This window comes from Physeter macrocephalus, chromosome 8 (assembly GCF_002837175.3).
Source record: "Physeter macrocephalus isolate SW-GA chromosome 8, ASM283717v5, whole genome shotgun sequence".
NCBI classification, from domain to species: Eukaryota; Metazoa; Chordata; class Mammalia; order Artiodactyla; family Physeteridae; genus Physeter; species Physeter macrocephalus.
In genome coordinates, this window is record NC_041221.1 from 16,404,991 (window position 1) to 16,428,486 (window position 23,496).

Sequence of the window (23,496 nt, forward strand, 5' to 3'; positions counted from 1 at the left end):
TGTGTGGTCCACCCCGCCAGGGGACCAGGGGTGGCATCTGTGTGGTCCACCCCGCCAGGGGACCAGGGGTGGCATCTGTGTGGTCCACCCCGCCAGGGGACCAGGGGGGCATCTGTGTGGTCCACCCCCCAAGGGACCAGGGGTGGCATCTGTGTGGTTCACCCCCCACCAGGGAGCCCAGGTTAAAATCTGCCCCTCGCCTCCAAGCCCCCGGGCTCCCTGGACAAGCTCCTGGGCACCTGGCCATGGCCCGGTCACGGGCTGACCACCGTTCTCCCCGGGTCCTCCACACGGCCCCCCGAAGCACGATCCTTGACCGTGAGCAGAGCCCCATATGCGCCGGCAGTGCAGGGGGGCCCCCGTGCACGAGGGAGACTCCCGTAGAGATCTTACCCTCGGGGACCCAAGCAGCCCCTCTGAAGAGCCCCCCATTTCTGGGAGGCCCTGTTCCCGGGCCTATCCTGCTCCTCCCCAGGCGCTGTGCCCGAGTCCAGCTAAGTGGAGGTGACAGCATGTGACCAAAGCAGCCCCACAGCGGTCAGCACGCAGGTCACCCAGATGACAAAGGGGGCAGACGCGGTGGACGGCCAGGGACTGCCTGCCTGAGCACGTCCCCCCGCCCAGGTCCAGCACACGGGGACAGGTGAGCAGACAAGCACTCTGGGCGGGGAGGGGGCCGGACTCGGACCCCCGTGTGCACGGCCCTTGCTGCCCACTCCACAGAGCCCTCTGGAAAGAGGAGAATCCCATGGTCCACTGTGAAGATAACGGGCAGAGGAGAAACATGCTCAGGAGGAATCCTGATGTCCTGGACCTCAGAACTTTCCTGTCCATCCCCTCCCACGTGTCCACGGAGCTTGGCCAGAGCTGGCTGCAGGCAGTGGGGGGTGCTGGGCCGGGTCCCGTGGGAGCGCTCTCTCTGAGCCACCCGCCCCTCCCTCCTCATCCCCACCCCAGGAACCCCCCTGCCGACTCCCGCCAGGCCAAGGACCCACGTAGATCTCGCACCCCAACAGGTGCACGTGTTTACAATTACAGAACACTGTACTCACTAGCGCGCGTTTTAATACAAACGTTGAAAGAACAGTTGTAAGCTGTGGAAACCACCAGCAAAGGCTCCTTTCGCTGGGGTGACAGGGCGGGGGTAGGAGGCGGAGCAGGGGTGCAATCAGCATGACCCGGGCCGTGTGCTGAGAGGGGACCAGCGGGGAAGGGTCCAGAGATGGGGGTGCGGGCGGGTGCGGAGCTTAGGGACAGGCGGGGTCAGAAGCGAGAGTGGGGCCGCGTGGAACCGGGCCTCAAACAGCTGACTGGGCCCTTCGCTTCTGGGGAAAGCGCCATGGGGCGTGAACCGTGGATACATCCGGCGGAGGCGCCCGGGGCAGGCTCCCGAGGTGGGTGTGAACGGCTGAGCTGGGCACTGACTGCACAGGTCAGCAGGAAGGAGCCCACGCCCACCACTCAGCCCCACGTGCCGCCCCGGGCCCTCGGGGACACATGTGCCATCGCTCCAGACCGGGGCAGCCCCTGCAGCGAGGGGCAGGGGGTGACAAAGGGCCCCCCCCCCGCCCCGTCCAGAGGCCTGATGCCGGATGCCCGGCTCTCCCACCTGCCTCTTCCCGGTGGCCAGCAGCTGGAGAATGGACCCCGTCACGAGAAGGCCACGGCGCGTGGGCCCTGCTTCCCTGAGGACTTGGGGGCTGACCCCTCCCGGGGTCTCGGGGGAGGGCCCAGGCCTCGCTGTGGAGCTGGCCCCCTCCCACAGGGCTCCAGAGCCCAGCCCAGGCTGTGAGCAGGGCTGGCCGTCAGTCCAAGATGGTCTTAAAGTCTGCGGTCAGGGCCGGGTCGGCTGCTGCCTCCAGGGCGGCCAGAGTGGCCCTCGGCAGCCGCCGGCACAGTCGGGCTCTGGCTGCAAGGCAGTGACTGCAGTCGGACCACCGAACGCCCACCCACGCCCCGGAGAGACCGGAGACCGCCCTTCCCCAGGGCCCGGGGCGCCGCGGAGACCAGCAGGCACTTACACTGCCAAGCAGCCTGCGTGCAGGCGGGCTTGGGGGGTGCACCTCAGGAGGGGGCAGGCACCCCACCCCTGCCGGGGGCACGGGGGCTGTCAAGCAGAGGCCCGAGGGGGGCCTGGGCCGGGGGTGCGAGGAAGGACACGCAGGTGGGGGCTGCAGGGGAGACGGAGGACGAGGACGGGGCGGGGTGGAGAGGTGGCGCGACCCGGGTGGTCAGGCCAGGCCCCTGGATGACGGAGGGGGCCTGCAAGCCCCGGGGCACCCGCACCCCTCACCTGGGGGCTCCGAGACCCGCCCACCTGCCCCTCAGACACGGAGGGGCCCCGACACCGGAGGGCAGGGCCTGCACCTCACGAAGGGGCGCCTCGCACGCCCCCCGCGCCTACCTGTCCGCAGCGCCCCCAGAAGACAGCTGTAGGTGACGCGGTGACGAGCCAGCTTGAGCAGAAAGGCGTGCAGGCAGAGCCACTGCGCGGCCTCGGAAGGAAACGGGCCGGAGGCGCCCTTGGCCCCCAGCGACATCCCTGGGGGCACGAGGAGAGGCTGAGGCCCCGCCGGCCCCGCCCCGGTGCTCCTCCCCGGGGACGCCAGGGGCCCCAGACGCTGCCCTCCTGCTGGGGGTCCCTCCAGGCTGGTGGCACGAGTGGGGTCTCCGGAGCGGCGCAGGGGAGACTGGCCACTTCACTACAGGGGCCACCCCGACACGAGCACCAAGGAATTCTGAGAACCGAGACGTTTTCTTCAACTTCTCCAAGAAACCTCCACAAACAGACGTGACGAAGGGCCAAGTCTGTTACGCCCAGGACCTCAGAGGCACGCACGGCCTGAACCTCAGACAGATCGGAAACGCCCAGGACGAGGCCGTAGGTGCAGACACAGGGGCTCCAACGGGAGCGTTCAGGTGGGGACGCCCCGGAGGAGGCCGAGCCAAGGGGCGCTGAACCCAAAGCAGACGGGTGCGCGGCTGGCGCGGGCTCCTGGCTCCTCCGAGGTGGGCAGGGGTGGCCCAGGGCCTCCTGCGGACCCTGGCCTGCACGGACGCAAGCGCTCAGAGCCCCAGGGGAGGAGGGCCTGCCCGGGAGCGGATGGAGCGAGCCAGGGGAGGGTCACCAGCTGTGGCCCCCAAGCGCCACGTCACTCTCCAGTCACGCGGCAGAGGGCGGCGAGCTGCTAGCAAGTTAAAGCGCCCCGACGCCCCGTCTCCGCCGTGGCTGCTGGAGACGCAGGTGCTGCAGCGGCCGCGGGGCACGAGGGACCCGGGACGGGCACAGGACGGAGTGCGTGGGGGGCAGCCCCTCGGCCCACCAGCCGTGCCCTGGTCGCCTGCGCACACCTGCGTTCCTGGCTCTCAGGAGGGCGTGGCAGCAGGACGAGGTGTCAGAGATGACCCGGAGGAAAAACGAGGGGTTCTTCCCGACTGGCTGATTAAACGGGAGCTGCAGCACACACGCGTGGAACCTGGGGATGTCAGCTCCGTCAGGGGCCCAGCCTCCCCGGGCTGCCGGGGGCAGGGCTCCCTGGAGACCACGGGCGACCAGCCTGGCTCTGGGTCCCAGAGGCCAGCGGCGCGGTTAATGAAGGACGGGGTCCACCTCCCCAAGATGGACAAGCACCGACTCCACGATCACCTGCCCGGCCCTGGTGCTCGAAGGGGGGCCGCAGAGCCACCCAAGGGCAGGGAACGTTCCGGAAGAGTGGCTGGACGGGTCGGGAGCTGCATCCCGCCCTCGCTTCTGGGGGCACCTGAGGGCTCGGGACCACAGGCGCTCCTGTGCACTGCCCGGCCCCCTGCTCTCCTATCCGCCCCCCGCCCCGCGGCTACCCTCCTCCCGCCAGCCCCTCCCGCCGCAGGAAGGGCCGGGGCACAGGGACTCGGGCCACCCCGGGCCGCTCTGGCCTCCCAGCGCCGTCCGGTGCCCGGGAGCAGCACCTCCAGAGCTGACAGGGCTCTGTGGAGAGGCGGCGTCTGCCGCCGAGACACAGACGCTGCTTCCTCACGGACCCGGGGCGCAGCGTGCTCCCCGGGGCGAGGGCGGCCCCCAGGGCGAGGCCGTCACCTCCCTCGTGGGGCGGCCACCCGTGGACCCACCTGTAGGCCTGCAGCAGGAATATCTTGTAAACATTTGTGAAAACTGTCTCAAGACTGTTCACCTGGAGTCACAAGGAAAAAGAAATGTTGGCGATACCTCTGGTGTTTGAGTTTGTCTTTTGCTTTATTGCCCCATCAAACGGAAGAGAAAAAGGACCATCTCGGTAAGAATCCGTCAGTCTCTCCCGTGAAACCCGCCAGGTCCTCACTGGGGCCCCTCAGCAGCTGCAGTGGAGTCAGGCCTGCGGGAAGGACAAGGGGGAGAGCCCAGCCTGGCTGGACGACGGCCTGGGCCCCGCGGCTCCAGCGCTGAGGCCACAGCGGTCCTGGGCCCTACAGCCTGTGAGGAGGGGCCCGGGCGAAGACGGCGGGTCAGCCACGCGGCAGGGTGCGGGCCGGGGGCCCTGGGCACACGCACGCCCACTCACCCACACGGTGCACACGCAGGCACACGCACACCCACACACACCGCACACCTGCACATACTCGCAGGCACACACTCGTTCACACACAGGTACACGTGAGTGCACACGTGATGCCTGAAGTGCTTCCCCACACGTGCACGCGCCCGCACACAGGGACAGACACACACACAACCCCCCAGGATCTACGAAGCAGGCACAGGCACACGCTCGTCCACATACACGTACACGTGAGAGTGCACACGTATGTGATGCCTGGTGTGCTTCCACACACGTGCACGCGCCCGCACACAGGGACAGACACACACACAACCCCCCAGGATCTACGAAGCAGGCACAGGCACACTCGTCCACATACACGTACCCATGAGAGCACACGTATGTGATGTCTGATGTGCTTCCACACACGTGCACGCGCCCACACACAGGGACAGACACACACAACCCCCCAGGATCTACGAAGCGCGCACAGGCACACTCGTCCACACACACGTACACGTGAGAGTGCACACGTATGTGATGTCTGATGTGCTTCCACACGTGCACGCGCCCGCACACAGGGACAGACACACACAACCCCCCAGGATCTACGAAGCGCGCACGGGCACACTCGTTTACACACACGTACACGTGAGAGTGCACACGTATGTGATGCCTGATGTGCTTCCACACACGTGCACGCGCCCGCACACAGGGACAGACACACACAACCCCCCAGGATCTACGAAGCGCGCACAGGCACACTCGTCCACACACACGTACACGTGAGAGTGCACACGTATGTGATGTCTGATGTGCTTCCACACACGTGCACGCGCCCGCACACAGGGACAGACACACACAACCCCCCAGGATCTACGAAGCGCGCACAGGCACACTCGTCCACACACACGTACACGTGAGAGTGCACACGTATGTGATGTCTGATGTGCTTCCACACACGTGCACGCGCCCGCACACAGGGACAGACACACACAACCCCCCAGGATCTACGAAGCGCGCGCAGACCCTCAGGTGATGCCAGCTGCCCTCTGCGCTCTGCAGCCCCAGCCGCCCATGGGCAACCCGCACACCTGCAGGTCCAGGAAGAGCCCATGGCACTTCAGCCGCAAGACCGCCAAGAGTTTGCGACGCATGTTCCTCCCAGGCTTGAAGCCCTGGTTGAAGGTGAGACTCGCTCTGATCGAGGTCCCGGCGTAACTGTGAGACAGCGTGGGGTTCCAGGAAACACGTGTGTCCGCTTCACACTCTGACCGCCACACACGTCCAGCCCAGCAGCTGCGCTGGGCCGGAACGGGCGCCTGTCCCCCAAACGGTCACGGCTTCATGGGGAGCCAGACCACCCGGTGGACAGTTCACGGCAGACCGTGTGGTCGGAGCCGGGCGTGAGAGGGGGCGGCGGGGGCAGCAGACAGACGTGTGGAGGCGCAAGGAAAGCGTGTGCACCTGCGTCTTCCCGGGAGCGCCCCCAAGAGGGCCAAGGGCAGCCCCGAGGGCTCCAGCAGAACCCAGGGACCAGCGCAGGGCGGGGCACGCCCATCCACCACCGTCTTGACAGCTGCGCTTTTTATTCACGAAAGAGCACAGGTTCCTGCGTCCACGTGCATCGCGAGTCCCTCTCTCTGCGCAAAGCCTGAGGTTGGGCTGCGTGCTCTCAGGCTCAGTGTGGGGGAGGTGGGGGGACGGGCTGTCAGGGGCCGAACTGCATCCCCCAGACTCACAGGTTGAAGCCCTGACCCCCGAGACCGTCTGGGGATAAGGCCTTTAAGACGGTGATTAAGGCAAAATGGAATCATAAAGGTGGGGCCCTAATCCAATGGGACTGGTGTCCCAAGAAGAGACAGTGAGGTGCTGAACACAGAGGGTGACCGTGTGAGGCCGTGGGGAGCAGATGCGCCCACACGCACACACAGGAGAGGCCCCGGGAGAAACCAGCCTGCGACACCTGGACCTCAGCTTCCAGCCTCCGGGACAGAGACAACGGAAATGTCCGTGGTGTTTTTTGCGGCAGCCTGAGCCGACCAAGGCAGGGACCCAGACACTGTGAACAGAGCAGGCCACATGCACGGCAGCCCTGCTCCCGACGGGCCAGAGGAGACCACGAACCCTGGTGCCCAGTGAGACCACGGGGACCCTCATCTGGCAGGTCCTGGAAGCTCTGGTTCAGATCCCCACGCTTCCCGGCAGAACACGCTGTGCCCCCGAGTCTGCCACGCGATTTCCTTTTATAAAAAACGCCCAGAAGGTGCTTCCTTGGTGGTCCAGTGGTAAAGAATCTGCCTTCCGGTGCAGGGGACGCGGGTTCGATCCCTGGATGGGGAACTAAGATCCCACATGCCGCGGGGCAGCTAAGCCCGCGAGCCACAGCTACTGAGGTCGCACGCCTCGACGAGAGAGCCCGCATGCCACAAACTACGCAGCCCACGTGCCCTGGAGCCCGTACGCCACAACTAGAGACAGAAAAACTCGCACGCCACAACTAGAGAAGCGTGCACGCTGCAACGAAGGATCCCGCGTGCCTCGACGAAGATCCCGCATGCCGCAACCAAGACCCGACGCAGCCAAAAAAAACAAAAAACCAAAAAGCGCCCAGAAAACGGCTCCCCCAGAGTCCATCCCCCAGTGCCCACCGCTGGCCTCTGACCCCTGGGGCTTCGGGCCCTGCCGCGCGGGAGGAGGACGCACGGAGCTGCGCGGCGGTGGCGCTCACCTGGAGTGGTCGCAGCGCACCTCCAGGGTGCGGGTGTCCAGCAGCAAGCCGCACCAGGGGAACAGGCAGTGCGCCGGCAGCTGCAGGGGGGCCGCACCGCCCAGGCCACTGTCCTCCACAGGGAAGTTCACCACCGTCTTCTGCAGGTTCGCCAGGCAGCCATACTCGGGCACGCCGCGAACCAGGGTCCTGCAGCAGGGGGGCCACGTCAGCCACCGGGCAGAGAGGACGCCACCCACAGGTCTCAGAGGCACGGGTCAACGTCACCTAACAGCCCAGCCAGGCGGGCGGGGAGCGGAGGGCTGGGACCACAGGCCCGCGAGGAAGGCCGGACGCAGCCCTGCTCTGGCCTCCAGGCTTCTGGGCAAACAAGCGCCAACGATTAGAGGCCAGGGTGGACAGGCCAGCAAGGGCAGAGGCAGGCAGCAGGGAAGGCGAGCACGGAAGCCCAAGGGCCGGTCCTGAAGGACAAGGGCACGCCGGGATGACCCTCCAGGTAAGACAGGTGGGCGACTGAGCCGAGAAGCCAGCTGGGACCCGGGAGACGCGGGGCTCGGAGGGCAGGCAGAGTCCAGGGCATGGGTCCTCTCTGACGGCCAGCGATGTGTCCCCCTGGCGAGGCTGCGGCCCCCAGGTGTGCACACTCGAGTCTGGGTAAGACCAGGGGGTCTGTAGGTGGGGCTTTAAAGGAGGCCACTTCCTAGAGTGGGGCGGGCTCACCCATTGGGGAAGGGCCCTGAGAGCCAAACGGGGGTGTCCTGACTGCGGGGGTCGTCCACAGACTGCAGCCCCAGCACCTGCCCTTCCTGCCACCCGCCCCCGGGTTTCAAACCTGCCCAGCCAGCCCCACCGTCACGCGAGCCAGCTCCTTGCAGTAAGTCTCCTGGACGCGTGCCTGTCTGCTGTGTCCCCCGGTGGGACCCGACGGACACGCTCCGAGCTACCTCCCTGCCCAACGACCACAGAGCAGCGCCGCCCCCAGAACTTCCCATGATGGAGGCGACGACCTCTGCACTGTCCCCTCCGGTGGCCGCTGGACACGTGTGGCCACCGAGCTCTCCAACTGTGGCCGGTGCCCATGAGGACCCGCACGCAACACTGGATTTAACTGACGGGTTTACATTTGCAGTGTCCTGCGCTGGGGCTGCCCCAGGGAGCCCCGGAGCATCACAGCGGGCGGACTCTACAGGCTTCAAGCCTGGGGTACCCCGCAGGCAGACACAGGATACACGGCTGCTGTCCAGGCGGGTTTCTCCAAAGGCAGCCCAGCAACCAAAGTGACCAAAGTGTCAGGCGGGGACGCCTTGAGGGCTCAGTTTTGAACTTTCTTCTCCCTTGGAAAACCACGCTTTGAAACAAGCCCCCAGACTCCCGGGAGGGATGGGGCACTGCGGCCGCAGCCCAAAGGGTCCCAGGTGCTGGGTTTACTTTGGGCAAAAACCCATGCGATCCCCACCCCGGTAACCCCTCCTTCTTGGCACGTCTGAATTCCCCGCTCTCGCCAACGTTCTCCGCGGGGAAGCCGCAGGTGCGCCGTGCAAGGCCTTTCCTCCTCCGTCCCCCGTGGTGCGCGGCGCACAGCCTCTGCTCCGTCCACCACCAGCGCATCACGGGCGCGGAACCTCCAAGGAGCCTCTGCGGACTCGGCCCCGCCGCCTGAGCTGTGCTCCTGCGGGTGGCACCTGCGTCCTGACGGCCACGCCAGCGACAGGAGGAAGCAACGGCACTCTGGGCTCTCAGAGCCGCGGGGCCGCACCGCGTGACACTGCCCAGGGATGCGGCGATGTGTGGGGAGCACGGGTGTTCGCACACAGGTCCCGTCCGTCGTACGTGGGCCAAAAGCGCCTGCAGAGACACACGCCTGGGGGACCTTACCTGAGAAAGGCTCTGGCTCGTGTCAGGTGAGGGGTGACCAGCAGGAAGTCGTCGACCAAGCGCAGGAGCACCCTGGACACGGATTGACCCCGAGATGAGGGGAGACCCTGAACGCACTGCTCTACACCCACAAGACACGTCCTCCCACGGGAGCAAACGCTGAAAACTTTCATGTCTGAATTCACGAGGACACGGATAAAGTGACCTTCTCCAAAGAATCTAACCAAAGACTTTGGTTTCTGTGGGATTCGGCTCCAGCTGGGGATGCCGAGCAGGGGCCCCGCAAGTGGGCCGGAAGCACACGAGCTTGGCGCTGGTCCGAAGCCCCGGCCACGCAGAAAGCCACGTTTACTCCCCGCTTGAGGCCTGCTGACCACCTCCTGTGCGCCGTTACGAGAAGAAAGGGTGAGGCCCCGTCTACATCCAGGACCGAAAATACAAACAGGCCCCCAGCAAGGCAACATCCGCCAACACAGAGGGGGCCATACCCATCCCGCTGGATTCCGGGGAAGAGCTCCTTCTCCATGTCTCCGTAGCAGAAGCTGCAGAGCAGCGTGGACAGGATGGAGCCCTGGGGGACGCCCTGACACTGGACGTAGGACCTGGGGGGCAGGACGGGGTTAGAAGGTGGCCAGCCATGGGGCGCCTCACGCTCCTATCGTGAACACACGCACAGACGTGGAGCCCAGACACACATGCACACGCAGGCCCACGCCACACCCGCCGGGGGAACATGGATCACGATTTATCACGCTCCCCCGCGAGGCCCTGCCACGCCTCGGCCACGCGTGGCGCGACCCCTCTCCACGAAGGTCACGGCGGGCGTGGTGCCCCTGGGGAGGAGCCAGGGGCCACAGGCGTGGCCTTGCCCGTGGAGAAAGTCCTCTTCCCACCTGGTGCCATTTACACGCACGTGCACACGTGTTCCCTTTGTCAAAATTCGCCCTGGTGTGCGATTGGCACGTGTGCCTCCCCAGGGTGTACATGTTTTTTAATATTTTAACGTGACTGTCTTTCAGTAAGTGCTGTAATTACTGAGAACGCAGTAATCGTGAAAACACACCCTTTGACTAGAAAGTTTCCTGAGCTTGGCCCACGGTTAACGACCTCCGAGAAGGCCCACAGTCCAGGCTGACCTCTAACGGCCGCGGCTGTGAGCCCGAAGCCCCCAGGGCCACTGCTCTCCTCGGTCGCACACGGGGTCTCACCCAGGCACTCGCCCAGGCCGGTTTGGCTCCACACACATTAAAAAAATTATCTGCCGGCTTCTGAATGCAAGGACTTCCCACAACCGTGGGACCGTTGCTCTGTCACCCGGCCGCAGTGCCTGTCCGGGGGCTGATGAGGGGGAGCTGGGGGTCCGGACTCACCTGCCTCCGATCCTGACCACGTGGTTGTGGACCAGGCGCAGGAAGAGCTTGAAGAGGCTGCCGCCGGCCTCGTTCAGGGAGCAGCTCTGCGAAGGCAGGCGGGCGTTCACCAGCGTGGATGCCGCCCTGGGCCAGCCGGCGGGCCAGCCGGACGGCTCGCGGTGGGGGCCCCGGACCCCACATGCCGCGGGGCGTCTGGCGTCTGGGAGCCTCACATCGTGGCAGGGGCGCTCCGAGCCTGTTGTGCACAAAGCACGGGGACCGCGAGGGCCGACCCACTGCTGGCAAACCTGGCTTGGGGACTCTGCTCACACTAGGAAACAGGTCACTCGACGGGCTAGCTCGGGGCGGGTCTACGGGGCACACCCTCTCTGTCCTCCTGGAGGAAGGGGACTCGCCTTCGTGTGACCTCGAGACCAAAACTGAGAGCAAAGATGTACAGCAAATCTCAGAAGAGCCGCGGGCAGGCGGCAGAGGGCGTGTGGGGCCCAGAAAGAGGGAAAACGTGGCCAAGGGCGGGTGCGAGTCTCTGCCAGCCACAGAGGGTGTCCACGGCTGCCCCGGACCCAGCAGTGAGCAAGCGCCCACACTGACCTGCTCGATGACCACGGCGTCCCTCAGCGAGCCCGCTGCCTGCAGATGCCCCACAAACTGTCTCATGTAAGGCTGGAGGTCCGTGAAGGTGGACACCTGCTGGCCGGGAAGACGGGGTGAGGTGGGCGGATGCCCCCCTCCCCAAGCCCCGCCCTGCAGCTTCTGCGGTGTCCCCGCCACGGCAGCTACGACCAGGGATGAGATGCAGAGCACGGCCTCCTGGGGACGCTGGGGAGGCGGGACGCAGGCGGGCTGGGGTCTCAGCCCTCGGGGTGCATCCCACCTTCACCCCGACTTCTCCCCAAGGCCCGTATCCACCGTGGGAGGTGGAGCCCGAAAAGAAAGTGGGGGCTCTGAGGCTGAAGACGTTGGGGTTCAGAGCCACGAAGCAGCTGGGACTGAGGGGCAGTTCCCGGGGGGAGGGGCTGCAGAGAAAGCACCCTCAGCAGCAGGCGCCCCCGGAGCCACGCCAGGTGGGGCCCCTCCGAGGGGCCCGCACTGGGGAAGGGCCAAGTGAGGGAGACCAGGCACCACACTGTCTAGAATGGACCCCCGCAGGACTAAGGTCACGGCTCCACCACTGCCAGGAAAACATCATCCACTCTGCGGGAAAGCTCGCAAAACCCTTATGCTAAAACCCCTACTTATAAAGTCGGGCACACCGTGAAAAAACTCCAAAAGCTATAAAATAGGCCTGTGTGACCAAAACCACCCACAAATCAGCAGAAACAGACACGAAAGAAACCTGCCTGCAGGCGAACTGGTATCGAGTTTCTGGAATTTTAAAATCACTCAAGATAACACTGCTAACAAAACAAAGAAAAAGATGGAGGAAGTAACCAGAGCCCTGGAACCTGTGAGAAAATTCACATGGATTTCTAAAACTGAAAAATAGGCTGGCTACAATTAAGAATTTCATAAATGGGTTTAAAATCAGAGACAGAAGAGAGCAGGCGAGTGAACCAGAAGACAGGTCTATAAATGTCCAGATTCGAGCAGAGACGGAACACGTTAAAGCAGCAGTACAAAAATTAACTCAAAACAGACGCTGGACCGAACGCCGCAGCTCTAAGGAGAAACATTCTAAAGAAGCATCAAGGTCAGGTAGCCGGGCAGGTGGGCCACTCAAGCACAACATGGCTTCAACCCCAAACTGCGGATAAACTGGATCCGTCAAAACAAAAGCATTTGTTTGTGGAGACTTCACTTGCAAAAGAAAAGGCGAGACAGGCCGAGAAGGCGCCTGGGAGCCCACAGCTGCCCAAGGACTTGTCCCCAGAAAGTGGGAAGATCCCCTAAGATGGACGACCAAGGAGACAGCCTGGCAGCACCGGGGAGAAGGGATGGGCGCCCCATGAGAGGACACAACCACGTGGCAGGTGCACAAGTTGCCCAGAACCGGATCTCCCCAGACCGAGTCCCAGACAGGACTGCGCTGCCCCACCGGGCGGCCGGGCTGCAAGCTGCAGCCCTGGTCCTTCGGTACCGCCGATACCACCGCCAGGGCCCCCCTGCAGCGCCTGCGGCCGCCCTGGAACCTCTTGGGCAACATCTCCTAAAACTACACAAGCCTGGAATCCGCCCACGGCAACGAGGGCTTTGTTTCCCAAACGGAACATCATGGGGGTGCTGGCAAGCGGCCTCATTCACGTCCAAAGAGGAACTGGCAAACGCCCACCCAGCCGAACGCGAAACCTCACCGCGCACGGCGTCCGCGGACGGAACAGGGAGAGGCTGCTCTGGGCGGCTGGACCCCAGACGCGGCGGAAACCGGGCAGGAGGGCAGAATTTCCCTGATTTCACATTACATAGTTAGAGACAGGCGAGCACGTCGCTGTGCTCGGGGTAGGAGAGGTGGGCCCCCGGGGCCAGGAGGAAGTCCCGCGGGCGCTGCTGTTCTGGACCGTGAAGCGGAGGAGACTTCATTCCTGTCCACAAACCCAAGATCCCTGCGTCGCACACTCAGGACTCGCAAACCATGCTCACCAGCTCCTTGTGCTGGGGTTTCACACGCGCCTTTTCCAAGAACTTCTGGGGGAACTCCCCCCCCCGCCCGCCTCCAGTACACACGCTGTTTTGGCCGGGGTGGGGTGGGGAGGTGGTCCAAAAGCCTTCCCCGACAAGCGCTAGAAAACCCCCCACCCTGATGGCCTCTGGGTCAACCGAATGCCCTTGTCCCCTCCCAGCCCTGCCTGGGCCAGAGGCCCCGGGCGGCTGCGGCGAGGGGCTGCCTTCCACCCTCGCCCCCCCGCGCACACACGGACAGCAACTTGGACCAGGAGTCCCGGTCGTGGCGCCCTGTGGCACCTCCTCTCCCATGGAGCACACGCGGCCCTGCTGCGTGGCCGCTGGCACACCACGGAAACACGCGTGGCTCTGCTGCCACCAGGGCCCCTCCTCTCTGCTCGGCCCGTGTGCAGTCGGGGCCCCGCGGCTATGAAGGGGCAGCGGGAGGACAGGACCCGACGGGAACAGCAAGAAGACGGATGATGATCGCGCGCATGCGCGCGCCCGCGAACGCGCGGGGAGAGGTGGTGGTAAATGAGGGCCCGCTGCGCACGCCCACCACCACCACCACCACCACCACCACCACCACCACCACGCGGGGAGAGGTGGTGGTAAATGAGGGCCCGCTGCGCACGCCCACCACCACCACCACCACCACCACCACCACCACCACCACCACCACCACCACCACCACCACCACCACCACCACCACCACCACCACCACCACCACCACCACCACCACCACCACCACCACCACCACCACCACCACCACCACCACCACCACCACCACCACCACCACCACCACCACCACCACCACCACCACCACCACCACCACCACCACCACCACCACCACCACCACCACCACCACCACCACCACCACCACCACCACCACCACCACCACCACCACCACCACCACCACCACCACCACCACCACCACCACGGCGCATGCGCCTCCCGCAGACCACGCCCCCCCACCACCCAACGCACGCATCCCGCAGACCACGCCCCCCCCACCATCCAACGCACGCCTCCCGCAGAGCGCGCTGCCCAGCACCGAACACAACCCCGGTGCGGCTTACGTGTCTCTTGAAGGACTTGCGCACGTGTCCGCGGGCAGTCCTCTGGACCACGGCATACTGGCGCACGCAGTACGAGTTCTCATGGGGCCGGATCACGTTGGCTATCACCTCCGCCAGCCTGTCCTGGGGGAGGGCGTCGTACGCCCCCGCCACGTCCACCTACGTGGGAACCGAAGTGCCTGAGGACGCGCTCACCTGGGCCCCGAGTTCCCGGGTCCTGCTGGTTCTGACCTGCGCTCAGCAAACCCTGGGGTGAATCGTACGCCAGGGGACTGGGGAGACCCTGGACCCCCTTCACACTGTCCCGTCCCCGTCCCCCACGGGGCTCTCGCTGAGATACCCACTTCCCCCGGACTCTAAGCACCCTCAGGGCGGGTCTTCGCCCCTCTCTCTGAGCTGCAAGCTGGTGACCAGGAGGCCCCTGGCGGATGACCAGGGTACCAGGGCACCCGGCGCTGGGGTCTGAGCAGGTGTTTCCTTCCCTGAAGGGGATCCCGAGGGCAGGAGCTCCCGTGGAGTTGGGGTGCAGCCACGGAGTCCACTCCAGAGGGGAAGGCACAAAGCCTCTGCCCCTGGGAGCCAGACACCCCCAAACGGAGATGGGGTCCTCTGCTCTCCCGCTCACAGGAGAATCTGTGGGACGTGGACGCGGCTCCACCAAGGGGTGCCTCGTTCCGGCAAACACGGGACTGTAAAAGGCTGGCCACTCCCCACACCGGCGGGGGCCTGACGCGAGGGGTCACCTGCAGGGCCGGTTCCCTTGGTGGGGGGTGGGAATCGGGCGCCCACCTTGACGAAGTAGAGCGGGGGCACCGGGCCCCGGGCCCGCAGGGGCAGCACGAAGGCCTGCCAGGCCCTGTAAATGTCGTCCATGCCCAGCACAGAGGCCCCCAGAAGGCCGGGGCGCCTCAGCCGTTCGTAGTTCAGCACGGCGAACAGGGTCTTGACCTGGGAGGTGAGATGCTGGACCTGCAGGCCCAGCCCAGGACGGCCAGTGTCACCAGAGGGGCCCCAGACCAGGGGATGTGGGGTCAGACAGCCCCCAGGGACGAGAGGCAGGCCCGCGCTCTGTGCCAGCCCTGCTGCTGCTCCCGCCTGCCCCGCCTCCCTTGGACGCAGAAAGGCCAGGTGGCTGCCCCACCCACGCCCACCCCAGACCCCAGGGTCTCCCCAGGGACCGGTTCTGGGATCACGGACGCCACGTGTGGAAAAATGCAACTAGCTACACCCTCGGTCCCCTCTGCTTACCTGGTCCCCCCACCCAACGAAGAGGGGTGCTGCCTCCTGGGGGACCCCAGCCCCACTGGGCGAGCACTTTGTCTTCGCTCATGGACCAAACCCCCATCAGCAGCGACAGCTTCTCTTTCTCACTAACGGTGGAATCACCCCCAAATCACCCCCAAATCCTACAGGGAGGCGCGTGGAAGGGGTCAGAGCTGCTGGTGAGGCAGAGGTGCTGTGGTGGGGAGAGCAGTCACGGGGGCCGACCATGGGGGTGAGGTCCTACGGGCTCCCTGGGACCCCGGCAGGCTGGTGACAGCTGTCGCGTGGTCCTGCTCCGGAGAGCACACCGTCCCCAGCCCCGGAGGGTCCCAGGGGCCCATCCAGCACATCATAGGACTGGCCTTCCCGGGAGCTCCTTCTCTGGGCCTGGGAACCCCCATCCACGGCACCCCACCACTCCACGGCCTCACCGGGGCTGCCGGCCCCCCGAGGCTCTGACTACACCCACCAGGCCCGGGGTTCAAATGCACTTTGCCTAAAAGCGGCACAAGCGGCGACCTTCCTGTCTCTGTGCGGCTTCCCGGCTCCCGCGACGCCGCCCATTTTCACGATGGGCCGCAGCCCGCTGGGCTTGGGGACGAAGCGGAGCTTGGACGTCGGCAGAGCCGGCCTGGCCTCCTGGTGTTGCCTGACCTCTGCCTCGGATAGTTCTCGGAGCTGCACGCGCTCTAAGTGTTGTCTGAAACAGAGGTGCCCGTGGGAAGCGGGCCGGGCAAGCGTGGCAGCCACCAGCGCCCGTGGTGCAGGCCGGGACCCGTGGGCCAGAGCCCCCGCCCTCCTCTACACAGAATGGGCAGGGAGAGCTCAGCGTAGGCCCCCTGAGGAACGGAACTGTCTCCCCACGGGCCTGCCAGCTCCTTGTCACCTGTGACCTTCAGCCTTTACCCCAAAACCACCCACAGGGAGGCCTGGGTGGCCCCTGCCTCCTGGCCGCTGGGGTGGCGAGGCTCCCTGGGCTGGTGGCCCCAGGGGTGAAGCGTGGTTCCAAGCACAGCCCATCATGGGATCCAAGCACCCACCAGGCAGGGCTCGGGCCCCGTGGGCCCCACAAGGAGAGCCTAAACGGCCGCTTTGGATCACGTGGCGTGAAACAGTTAAATGGGGCGGCTTCACTCAAGACCACGATAAAGGCCTCCAGAGCCTCCCCCCACCAGACACAGGCGGACACGGGCCCCAGCACACGCACTCAGGGACCCCGGCCCGGCTCCCTCCACAGACGTCCTAACGCAGGGCACGGCTCTGGCGCAAATGCACAGCCGAGCCCTCTGACACTGGGTGCCTCGGCCAGGCCCAGCCCGTGTCTTTGGGGCTGTCACCCCATCCATCCTGGCTGGATCCCCATCCAGCTGACACCTGCCCAGCCTTTCAAAATGGACATAAGACCGTCAGTGAGCAACTGAGACAAAGCTCACGGCCACCCCACGGCCATTCAGCCCCGGGAGGCCTGCTTCACGGCAACGCCTCCGCCCCAGACGCGCCCCACTGCACGGCGTCAAATCGGCGGGTTCGTCATCTCGTGTCATCCGATCTGTGCTGTGCGGATTAAACAGCACCGGGCCCACGTGCCGGGGGAAGTAAGCGGCCCGCCCGTACTGTTTCAGTCCAGACAGACTTCTAGACCCCACAGACCACCCAGCCCAAGCCCCCGGCTTTCAGGCGCGAGGGGCTTTCGGGAGTCCATGACGAGGGCGGGGTCCCTGGAGGAGCTGGGCGAGGAGCCCTGGGCAGGGAGAGGCCGTGGTTCCCGATGGCCGTACCTGATTCCGATGCTCTGCAGCTGGCTCCAGACGCGCTTCCGGAAGAAGAAGAGCCGGTTCTTCTGGAACGTAGTCTCCGTGACGTAGAAAAATGCCCTGAGCACCTCGACCACGTACGCACCCATCAGCCAGCTCAGGAACCTGGCCAGCACGGCCTCGCGCAGACGGTGCTCGGCAGCCGGGATGCAGCGAGCCCCTGGGAGGAGAGAGGCCGGCGCTCGCCCCACGTGCTGCCCGAGCGGCCCCGCGGGCCCGGACGGCTGCACCTGCGGCCCACGCGCCGCGACTCGGAGCCTCGGGCAGAGGGGAACGCGGGCGTTTCCGCAACGACGCTTCCCCCGTTGCACGTTTAAGTGATGACGTCGGATCACTGGGCTTTGATAAAAAACGTCTTTAAGTTAGTTTCACCTTTCCTTTTTTCCTTTCTTACTGCGGCTACGGAAAATCTGAAAATGTTGTACGTAGCTCACGTTGTTTCTACCGGGCAGCGATGATGTCGAACCTCATCATCTGTCCCCTTTACACGCAGGCTGGAGGAAGCAGAGACTGCGCTCCACGCGACGGCCGTGCGCTTGAGGCTGGCGTGCAGTCTCAGGCATCGCCCTGCGTGGCAAGAGCCAGAAACGCCTGGGGTTTTGCAGGCTGAACACCGCGGGCAAGCAGACGCGGCCACACGCCGGGGGACGCCCGACGCCGCGGGGCTCCGGACCCGGCCACGGGCCAAGGTGAGCGCTCTCCCCTGCGGTCCTCTGCATTTTATTCTGCGCATGCGGAAATATCTCCAGCCGAGGTGCATCTCGAGAGCTGTCACCAGGCTGCCAGGGCGGCCTCAGTGCAGACAGAGCCAGGGCTTTACCACCCGTAACTGGCATGAAAGAAACCCAGAGGAGAAGAAAGGGGCCCCAGAGGCAGGTCTGGGGCAGGACAGTGAACGGTGAGCAAGGAGAAGGGAAGGGGGATGAAGCTACGTAAACGTCGACTGTAGAAACAGTACCGGCGGCACCTAACTTGGGACACAACCGGGTTAGTGGAGGGAACAGCTCAAGCGTGACCTGGTTCCAACACGCGAGGCCCTTACACGGTTCGCAAGGTAACCAACCACCCAGAGAGGGTAAGTGGAGAATACAAAGCTAACCCTGGAAGCAAAACCAACGCACGCACGTGAGAAAACGCACATCAGGAAACGAGGAATAGCAACACGGAAGAGGGGCACAAATGGCAAGGTGAAAAGAGGCACATCCATACTCGCCTCTCATCACAGAAGATGAAAAGAATTACTCCAGGTAAGTGGCAAAGACTGTCAGAACGGATTGAAAATCAACGTAAAACGTCAGCTCAGTGCTGTTTCAGACACCTAAACCACGTATCCTCATAAGGTACGAACGGGATGAAGATAAAAACTAAACAATGAAAAACGACACAAGCGGGAAATACTAACCAACGGGAAGGCAGGTAAAGACACTTTATGGTAAAAAGAGCCACTAAACATTCATGAGGAAGATTAAGTCTAAAATGTGCCTGCAGCTAACATAACCCACGTGCAGACCAACGGGGCAAGAAGGGAAGGACACACCCAGCCCCTGGGGTGGGGTGGGGTGGGGAACCACCCACCCCAGGGGGCCGTGTACCCTGAGCATCACGGCATCTGGAAGGACACACGTTTTGCACGGCACCTGACGTGGTGACCACAGCACCAACCCCGGACTGCAAACACACGGGAACCATTAGCGCAAACGCCACACACGAGACCAAGCCAGTCTCCGTGGGCTCCAGGCCACCGCGGTCCTACGGACCCGCGCATGGCCGAGTCAGGAATCAACAGTAAAAGGCAATTTAAAACTGCCACGCATTCGGAAAATAAAAAACAATCGTCCAAAGAACTCCAAGATCAAAGGAGAAATCACAGTAGAACCTGAAAACACCGAAAAGCGGCTGATATAAACACGGGGCAGGGGAAACGCACAGCCCGGGAGTCGGAGGGGCGGCAGGTGACTGAGGAGGAGAGAGGTGGGGAAATTAGGAGAGGCCGACACCCCGCTGCGACGTCAGAGCCACGCCTCAGGTCCATGGGGCTCGGGGGCGGGAGTGGGGAACGCTCCCACCCGCAGCTCAGGAGGAGCAACCATGGTCGGATGTAGGCGGACAGGACGGGCCAACCAGAGGCTAAGGCAGCGAGCAGGAATCCTTCTGGTGACGTCTCTAGTGGCACGTGGCCCCAGATGCGGACAGCCCCGCTGTCTGGCCTCCGGGGCCGGGGGTCAGGGAGCTGACGGGTATCAGCGGGCAGCAAGGCAGGCAGGACAACGGCCTCAGCAGAGGCAGAGGAGGCTGGTGCTGTGGACGGCGTGCCTGGCCGGCGGAGGAAGGGGCGGCGTTCCGGCGGGAGAGGGTGCAAGAGGTGACCTCGGAGAGCCGGCTCAGAGCAGCATTTATTCAGCCAGCGGGCAGAAGGCATGGCCGAGGCCATGGAAAGCAGCACATGGCCAGGGGCACAGCTCAGGTGAGCCAGCCCCGGGAGGTCCAGGGGCTGGGGCCCAGTCGCCTGGGAAAACAGCACCTCCTCAGTGCCTGCAGCTCGAGGGGCGCGGGGACCCCATCTGACGTCGGGGCCAGAGCACAGAACTCAGAGCCTCCTTCCACAAAGCGGGCTGGGGCCCCACGAGCACAAAGGGGTCAGGTGAGGGCCCGGTCTCCTGAGCCCGCCTCCTGGAGACTCATCCACGGCATCCCACGTGCAGGGAGCTGCTGGTCAGGGGGTGTAAAAGTCACGCAAGATGCCAAGTTTCTCGACATCTGCTGTAGGACACTGAGCAATACCGTGCTGTCCACTGCAGCGTTGTTTAAGAGGGTAGGTCTCATGTTACGTTCCCAAATTAAAAAAAATTTTTTTTAACCACGCTGCTGAAGGTCACCCTGACTGTCCACGTCACCTGCCCCGGGGGTCCCTTGGGGAGCCAGAAAGGGCGTGCCCCGGCTGCACCTGAGGCCACCACAGTCGCGATCTTTGGGGCCCCCACCCCGGGGACTGTCACACGCACGGGGGAGGCGGGGGGCAAACCCGGCTCTCACAGACGACCTCCTTCTAGAAGTCGTGATCATCTCAGGAGCGTGGGGTGGTCCAACACAGGGAGAGCAGGGAGGGTGCTGGGCCTTCCACCCTGGCTCCGCCCTGACCAGCAGGGTGCCGACCGGGGCGGGGCCGACGGCGGCGGGGCCTAGGAAGCTCAGCATCGGACCCAGAACACCGCACGGGAGGGACTCCGCAGGCTCAGCTTCACGGAGAGAACCCCGCCAGCAGCCACGGCGGCTGCCCGCTGCCCTGAGACAGCGGACGGCGTCCTATGCTCCCCTTTGACCCCTGGTGACGCTGGGGCCTTCCTTGTTCAAGGACACGGTCTCTTCACTCCTCCCGCCTGCCTGGCCCCGACGGCGGCGGGGCCTAGGAAGCTCAGCATCGGACCCAGAACACCGCACCGGAGGGACTCCGCAGGCTCAGCTTCACGGAGAGAACCCCGCCAGCAGCCACGGCGGCTGCCCGCTGCCCTGAGACAGCGGACGGCGTCCTATGCTCCCCTTTGACCCCTGGTGACGCTGGGGCCTTGTTCAAGGACACGGTCTCTTCACTCCTCCCGCCTGCCTGGCCCCGGCCTAGCGAAGGATCCGCGTGTGGGCTGACCAGATCCAGCGGGGAACCCAGGAGCCTCACCTCCCAACCGCATAAACGGGGTTCTGGCCCCAGCCCCCCTTTCTGTCCGCGGGGCACCACGCCAAGGCGATAAACCTTGACGTCGACAAGGGTTATGAACGACCCGCAGACACGCTCACAGGCCCTCCCGTTGACCTCCGCCTGCTGGTGCAGCCCTAGACCCCGTGCCCCGCCCACTCCCCGCCCCTCCCCAGCGCCCGGAACCTGCCTGGGCCCGTGAACGTCGGGAGGTTTATGCAAACCGGATGGGAGAGGGGGACGGAGGCAGAGAACTCAGAGGGAGCCACCCGACAGCCACCGAGAAGCCCCCCCCGCCGCCCGAGCGAGGCACGGAGAAGGCCCTGCCGCCCCCGAGGTCCTGAGGTCGGGCTCCTCACCTGGGCTCCCGCGCAGCCAGGCGCAGTCCTGCACCTTCATCTTCCAGGTCAGCTCCTGCGGTGAGAGCTTGCCGTGCTTCCCCAGAGAGAGGAGCTTCTTCACATTCCTCAGGAAGCGGCGCTCGTTGTGCCGGGAGCCCCAGAGGCCGGCGGGCACCAGCCGGCGAAGGCAGGCCCGCAGGAGGCCGTACACCTGCCAGGGGCTGCTGTGCTGGCGGAGCAGCATGACCAGGCGGCGCGAGCCCGCATCCCCCTCGGGGGTGGCGGCGGGCCTCTCCCCGGAGCAGGCGCCCACTCCAGGGCTCTTCTGATCGCCCGGCCCCGCCGGGGCGGTGGAGGCCGGCAGTGGGCAGTGCGCCTGCAGGAGCGCGCCGTAGGGGCACCGCACGTGGTTCCTAAGCAGCTCCCGAAACAGGGGCCTCATCCGCCAGTAGCGCGCGGGCAGGCGGCGCATCCTGCGGGGAACCCCTGGTGGCCGGGGTGTGGAGCCCAGAAAAATGGTCTCCACGAGTCTCTGGGCCCCCGCCAGGCTGGGAGGCAGGCAGCAGAGCAGGAAAGAGCGGCGCAGCTGTTCCCGGCCCCCCGAGCAGCAGAGGAAGCGCTTGGTCTCAGCCCACAGCGCTCGGGGGCCGGGCTCGCCCTGGGGGGGTGGCGGCCGCCAGGATGGGGCGCGAACACCCCTCTCGCCGCCCACCCGCGGGAAGGGGCGAGGGGTCCTGGGCACGCTGCCCTCCCGAGACTTGGCTCCCGCAGCGGCTCTGGTAGGTGTCATCACGCGGGGGTCGCTGTCGCTCCGCCCAGGCGCCCTGCCCGAGTGGGCCCCGGGCGCCTGCCCTTCGGCACCCCGCTCGGGCTCCAGGCCATGCCTGGGCTTCTTGGCTGGAGGCGGACGGCCCCCCGCGCCGCCCCGACGCCGCCTCGCGCCCTTGGCCGGCAGCTCCCGGGGTCCCCCGGCCTCCCCGTCGCCGCCATTCCCGGCCTGGCGCGGGAGTCCGAGGCCAGTCCGGGCTCCGCCCGCGGCGGCGGTGCAGAGGTCATAGAGCGGCGGCCCGCACACCTGGTAGGCGCAGCTGGGGGGCACCAGCAGGTAGAGCGCGCAGCGCGCCAGCAGGTGGGTGAGCACGTCATCGCCCACGCGGCGCAGCAGCAGCCCCCACGCGCCGCTGCCGCGCAGCGTGTCCGTCACCGTGTTGGGCAGGTAGCTGCGCACGCTGGTCGTGAAGGCCACGGGCGGCCCGCCGCGGGCCCCGTCCAGCAGCGCGAAGCCGAAGGCCAGCACGTTCCTCGCGCCGCGCTCACAGAGCCTCTGCACGACCCTGGCCACCAGCTCCTTCAGGCAGGACACCTGCGGGGGCGGGCTCCTGAGTCGCTGGGGACGCAGGTACGTCCTTCCCCACCCCCTCCAGCACCGCCGCGGCGGGCCCGACCGGAGTCCCCGGAGGCAGCCCACCTGGCGGAAGGACGGGGCGGCAGGGGGCGGCTGCGCATCCCAGGGCACGCACACCAGGCACTGGGCCACGAGCGCGCGGAAGGCCACCGGGTCCCCGCGCCGCACGAGCCGCCGGTCCTCGGGCCCCAGGCGCCGCACGAAGGTGGCCAGCGGCAGCACCTGCCGGTAGCGGTCCCGCAGCAGGGCGCGCACCGCCCGGCACCTGGGCGCGCGCGGCATCGCCGGAGCAAGGGGGGTCCGCGCGGAGGAAGGGGCGGGGTCGGCAGGAGGAAGGGGCGGGGTCGCGGGAGCCCCGCAGCCCCGCCCTTGGTTCACCCTGCGGGCCGCGGGTGTGGCCCCGGAGGTGTTTGCACCCAGGTAGCACGAGAACCTGCTCCGACCGCGCAGCTGCTCCGGGCAGTGTCCCCACCCGCACGCCGTGACCCCCTCCCAGGGCGCAGGGGCCTTGCGAGGGTCGCACAGAGGAGAGGCTCTGTGGTACCCAGGGAAGGGGCCGTAACGTGGGGTCCCTAGGGGACCTGGTGCATTCTGCGCTCCCCGCGGAGCGGGTCCTTCTGGTGTGTTACTTTCTCACGTGGGTCGTGAGCGGGCAGTGAGGGACGCTTTGGGGTCCAGCAGGGGCACATGGCAGCGAAGGTGTAGTGATGTGCAAAGAAGAGAATGGACCACCGCCCCTGCCCGGCGGGCCTGGGGAAACCAAGGGAGCAGGCGCCTCCTGGACCTGGACCGGCACGCGGTGGGGCTCCTGGAGCTCTTTC

General features: G+C 65.7%; 1 protein-coding gene across 2 annotated transcripts; it reads right to left on the reverse strand.

The window, feature by feature from the left end:
* Nucleotides 1–1,805: 1,805 nt before the first annotated feature.
* Nucleotides 1,806–22,957, reverse strand: TERT (telomerase reverse transcriptase). 2 transcript variants are annotated; one of them, XM_024123843.1, is made up of 16 exons: nt 22,739–22,957; nt 21,289–22,633; nt 17,206–17,401; nt 15,947–16,127; nt 14,954–15,133; nt 14,165–14,323; nt 11,079–11,174; nt 10,485–10,570; nt 9,603–9,716; nt 9,115–9,186; nt 7,240–7,428; nt 5,603–5,729; nt 4,108–4,169; nt 3,352–3,476; nt 2,405–2,542; nt 1,806–1,909 (listed from the first exon to the last, which is right to left on the reverse strand). In XM_024123843.1, exons 1-16 carry the CDS (start codon nt 22,955–22,957, stop codon nt 1,806–1,808), a joined length of 3,393 nt encoding a protein of 1,130 aa, XP_023979611.1. The 2 variants fall into 2 exon arrangements, with proteins under 2 accessions (XP_023979611.1, XP_023979618.1); XM_024123850.1 differs by lacking the exon at nt 7,240–7,428.
* Between the last annotated feature and the right edge of the window lie 539 nt (nt 22,958–23,496).